Raw genomic sequence first — 5,730 nt, 5'->3', positions numbered from 1 at the left:
CAAATACCAGAGGTAGAGTAATATGCTTTATTTAAAAGCAGCAGAAATATAACAAAAAAACCGTTACTCTGAGTTTCACGTTCCCGTTCATCGGACAAACAAAATTGTCCGATGAACGGGAACGTGAAACTCAGAGTAACGGTTTTTTTGTTATATTTCTGCTGCTTTTAAATAAAGCATATTACTCTACCTCTGGTATTTGAGTACTCTTTATTCCACCTTGTTGCACATTTCATGTGCTTACTCCGATATATATAAAATTAAAACATAGGGAAAAAAATCAGATATTAATTAATATCGATTTATTACCAGGAAGCTAACACATTTAAAGAATCAGAGAGATTCAGAAAAAATATCTGAGATCTTAGGGGATTAAAGTATATGTTTATATATAACGATGACCACTAAAGTGGACATTTAATGTACTAGAAATAGATCACATGTTGTGTCTACTAAGACCTAATGGTTCTCAAAAGAAATTCAGCGAAATACCAAAACGTATGCGGGCAAGACAGTAAAAATTACATAAATAAAACATTATTATTCGCGGACCGGTTTCGAAATTAACACTCTTACCGAATGTCTGCTTCTCTTCAGCGTGAACTGTAAGGGAATCATAATTCTCAGAATCCTATACAAGTTGTTCACTGAATTGTTTGCTGCAAAAGCAACCAACATATTTGGCAAACTCCATCATCACCTATAAAATGAAAAGGACATTAAACTTGACACCGAAGTACAAGTCTATTAAGCTATCGTTCTTACTACTCTTTTTGTATGGCTCAGAATCATGGACACTCTATAGGTGGCACATAAACCAACTAAATGTCTCAGGACAATCTGTGGTAATACACTAAAAGATAGTGTCTAATGTTGATCTGTTTAGCAAGTGTAAGACTGATGGAACTGAGAGCTTCCTTATGCAGTTACAATTGCTCTGAGCTGGTCATGCCATCAGAATGAGTGACGAAGGCATATCCCAAATCTTCATGTGTAGCTAGCTTGATAGGGGATACAGGAATGCTGGTCAATCATGGCTCAGATATAAAGACAAGCTGAAGAGTAGCCTCTCAGCAGTCAATATAGCTCACAACAGTGCTGAGCAAACAGCCTTGGAGTGAACAGAATGGAGATCATCGTGTCAAAATGGCATAAGAGACTTTGTTTCAACCAGCATAAACAGGCAAAGGGGTACAAGGCAAAGGAGAAAAGTAGCTACAAATATACTGCCTGCACTGACCCATAATCCTCAAACTTGCAAGAACAGCAAGCTTCTTTGCAAATCATCGCAGGACTTAAATGTCACATTTAACATAAGCATTATGACTGACAAAGAAAGAGTAGGTTGTCAGATCGTCATACATCGAAACCAGGAAAGTCCATCATATATATATATATATATATATATATATATACGAAATGGCCAGAATTATTCAAATTATAACAAGCACTAGAGAACAGGCAATAAATTCACAGTAAGCCAAATCTTCAAGCTAATTTTGAATTTCATTTGAAATCAGTTCATGTATCTTATGTAGCAAATGCATGAACATCATCCAATCTCATTGTCTTTGTTTATAATGTTATATAGCGTTGCAAATAAATCTCTATATATTTCATCTTAAATGTTTAAAAAACTATATAATCAGGTTTGCATCTTGATAATGTTAACTATCAATGAAACTTAACTTCAGTTAATTTTCATGAAGTATAAACAAAGAAGTACATATGATTCAAGAACTTGGTTCTGGTTTTCATAATTATCAATAGTTTGGCTTGTACTCCACTTATCTTTGTTTTCCAGCCAAATCTGAAATTAGGATAGATAACAGCAAATTGAGTTTACGGAATAAGGAAAATTCTAATAAAATCTAGAATGTGCAGACATAGCTGTGAAGTTTCCTAACCACATGGTTCTGGGTTCAGTCCCATTGCATGGCACCTTGGGCAAGTGTTTTCTACTATAGCCTTGGGCTGACAAAAGCCTTGTGAGTGGATTTGATAGCCAGAAACTGAGCCCGTCATATATATATATATATATATATTTATATATGTATGTATGTATGTTTTTATCCATGTGTGTGTGTCTTTATGTCTGTGTTTGTCTCCTCATCACCACTTGACAACTAGTGTTGGTGTGTTTACATCCCAATAACTTAGTGGTTTGGCAAAAGAGACTGATACAATAAGTACTAGGCTTAAAAAAAGTAAATCCTGGGGTCAATTTGTTCAACCAAAATCCTTCAAGGTGTTGCTCCAGCATGGCTGCTATCAAAATGACTGAAACAAGTAAAAGAAAAAAGAATAAAAGAATAATGCTTTATTTTATTTCAAACTTGAAAAGAAAAAGTAATTTTAAAATTTTCCTTTATTTCAGGAGAAACAGTTTCAAATGACCATAAACTTGTTTGTTAACATGTTTGTCTTGCCTTCTCTCAATAGTAAGTAAAATCTGGCTTATTTTTCAAATTATTAATTTGTTTTCATATGTGAAACCGTCAAAGCATGCAAATGAGAATTAGCCCTTCTCTTCATATACATTCTGAGTAACATCAAGTTTTCCCTTCATAAGTTCAAAGTTACTCTGGTAGCTGAAGGAAATTGGGAATGTGTATCATATAGAATGCATGGACACCATGGAAAGGTCTTGTGTATCACATGTGATATACAGAACAAATCTACAGCTAACATGTATTAGAGTAGGGAAGTGGAATATATGAGCATATGGGTATGTGTCTCAAAATTTAAATTTTGTATTTAGTTAAAATTGTATTAAGGAGTGGAACATGCAATTTCCTGTAACTCAGACCATCTCAAAATTCAAAAGGTGTTGCCCTTGAGGATAGTGAGGGTGATATGCTGGAACAGCCATTCTGACTCACGAGGCTTGTAGACAGCCATCTTTGCCCCAATAGCGGCGAGCAGAGCAGGGATATGGTCTTCCAAGGCAAAGCCTTAATAAATAAGGCTTTCAAAAGAAACAATCCATTAAAATATCTTGTTCCACTCAGAACATATATTTACAGAGCTGAGGCAATGACAAATGACCGAGACCTTTGCTAATATACCATGTCTGAGAAACCTGTCAAGCCAAGTGAGATCATAGTTGTGGCCAATGCTGGTATTTTGTAACTGGCACCTGTGCTGGTGGCACATAAAAACCACTCTTGGAGTGGTTGGTGTTAGGAAGAGCATCCAGCTGTAGAAACCATGCCAAACCAGATTGGAACCTAGTGCAGCTCCCCAGCTTACCATTTTTCAGTCAAACTGTCCAACCCATGCCAGCATGGTAAACAGACGTCAAATGATGATGATGACGATGATAAACTATAATAAAAAATAGGTGCAGCATGGCCAAATGGTTACAAAGTTCACTTCATAATCATGATGTTACAGTTTCTATTCCATTGCATAGCATCTTGGGCAAGTGTCATTTTCTAGATACAGGTCAACCCATACCTTGTGAGTGGATAGATGGAAACTGTGTAAAAAATCCATCAGATGGATTGTATCAGTAATTCAATAATCCAGTGTTGTCACATATTGTACCACACTGATTCTACTTGAGAATTACATTAAGGGTACATATGTCTGTGGAATACTCAACCACTTATACAGCGCTTGTCTTAAGGCACAAGCACACAGAGTAGTTACCTGGAGGCTTCATTGCTACATAGGCCTTGGGGCCCAATTCTGATTTATGTAAGCTGTGATTTGTCAATAAATATATAGGCCCTAGTGCATTGATCAGCCCAGGGGTTTATCACACGGCTAAGACACACTCACACACTTATTCAATGGTTCTAATAGTTCAGTTGATCAAACCATTCAACACTCCTAGTCAGAAATTCTAACTAAATCCATTCATTATTATTAGAAGAGAAAAATAAAAACACATATTTAATGATATAAAACTACTGACTGCAAGGTTATATTTTACAAACAAACAGAATAACATTGAACTTAAAATTATTTTGGAGAGAGAAATCAGATTTGTATTTGTGTACTATATATTTTTGTTATTTGTTTTTTTTTCTGTGTAATTCTCTCTTTGTGTGTGTGTGTGTGTATGTGTGTGTATGAGAGAGAGAGAGAGAGACAGACAGACAGACAGACAGACAGACAGACAGAGAGCATTTGTTGTGACCTTCAGCTCGTTCATATGTCTTAAGGTAATTTTAGTTCCCTTTTCGCTTTTTAAAATGACAATATTATGTAATGAGGATGATAATATCTTTTGAAAAGCTACATATATGCATATAAGACAATCATGATAGGAACTGTGTAACTATAAATTTCCTTTTACACTGTAATCCTAAATTTGGTTCCTCTTATTGTAATCTTTATATCTTTGAGAATGTTGATATCTTTTGGAATAAGATAATTTCTATCTCCTGCTTCAAGAGTTAATCAGAGTAAACATCCACCAGAGATTATAAATATTTTTGTATCCTGTAATATTCTTCAGAAATCATATCAGTGATTGTATTAGTCAGAAGACACTTGACATAAATAACTTCCTATAATTCTCCCTATACAACTGGTTCTGCCATGGCTGTGTTGTTAAGAAGCTTGCTTTGCAGTCGTGTGGTTTAAGGTTCAATCCCACTGTGGAGTATCTTGGGCAGGTGTTTTCTACTATAGCCCCAGAACGACCAATGCCTAGTGAGTAAATTTGTTAAACAGAAACTATGTTGAAGCCTGTTTCTGCCTCTCTGTCTCTCTGTCACACTCTAATCTTTCATCATTGAACACAAGATTACCTCCTTTAATGCCCCCTCCCCTTTCAAAATTCTATGTCTTGCAAATTACTTGGAAACCCTGCTAGTGCTGGTGCTACATAAAAAGCATCCAGTCCACTCTGCAGAGTGGTTGGTGTTAGGAAGGGCATCCAGCCATAAAAACCATGCCAAAACAAGCACAGTAGCCTTCTACCTGGTCAGCTCCTGTCAAACTGTCCAACCCATGCCAGCATGGAAAGCGAAGGTTAGATGATGATGATGATGATGATGATGATGATGATGTGATGATATATATTTATATCATCACATCATTTACACACACACACATACGCTCAAATATATGTATATATATATATACACACACACACACACACACACACACACAATGGGCTTCTTTCAGTTTCCATCTACCATTGCCACTCACAAGGCTTTAATTAGCCCATGGTTAAGGAAGAAGACAATTGCTCAAGGTGTCACACAGAGGCACTGAACCCAAGACCGCATGGTTGGGAAGCAAGCTGCTCAAACGCACAGCCATGCCTCTGTGTGTTTGTCTTTGTATTTGTTCCCTGCCACTGCTTGACAACCGGTTTATTTATGTCCTCATAACTTAGCAGTAAGGCAAAAGAGAATAATAGAATAAGTATTAGATTTAGAAAAGTAAGTACTGGGGTCTATTTGTTTGACTAAACCCTTGAAGTGTGTGCACCAGCATGGCTGCAGTCCAATGACTGGAACAAGCAAAAGACGTGGCATATATACCCATTACTCTTTTTTCATCTTCAGTCTCATTGTTTGTTTATATCTGACATCTCAGATACAAAACTTCATAACTTCGAAGTTGGTGGGGGTTGACAACAGGAAAGGCATCCAGCCACATAAATTCTATTTCAACAAATTCTAACAGAAGCAAGCATAGAAAGGTGGATGTAAAGTGATTACGATGATGCACGTATATATATATATATATATATATATATATATATAT

At 36.2% G+C, this 5,730-nt stretch overlaps 1 protein-coding gene across 1 annotated transcript in view; it reads left to right on the top strand.

Annotated features, from left to right (window-relative positions):
* LOC106882872 (lipopolysaccharide-binding protein) overlaps positions 1 to 5,730 on the top strand; it is a 35,871-nt gene that overhangs the window by 19,618 nt on the left and 10,523 nt on the right. Inside the window, exon 10 of the mRNA XM_052970732.1 lies at positions 2,378 to 2,441. Coding sequence (XP_052826692.1) covers positions 2,378 to 2,441 — 64 coding nt within the window. The remainder of the gene's footprint in view (positions 1 to 2,377; positions 2,442 to 5,730) is intronic.

Source organism: Octopus bimaculoides, chromosome 1 (assembly GCF_001194135.2).
Source record: "Octopus bimaculoides isolate UCB-OBI-ISO-001 chromosome 1, ASM119413v2, whole genome shotgun sequence".
Taxonomy (NCBI): domain Eukaryota; kingdom Metazoa; phylum Mollusca; class Cephalopoda; order Octopoda; family Octopodidae; genus Octopus; species Octopus bimaculoides.
Note: the sequence above shows the minus strand (reverse complement) of the source record. Positions and strands in the feature narration are given on the sequence as shown.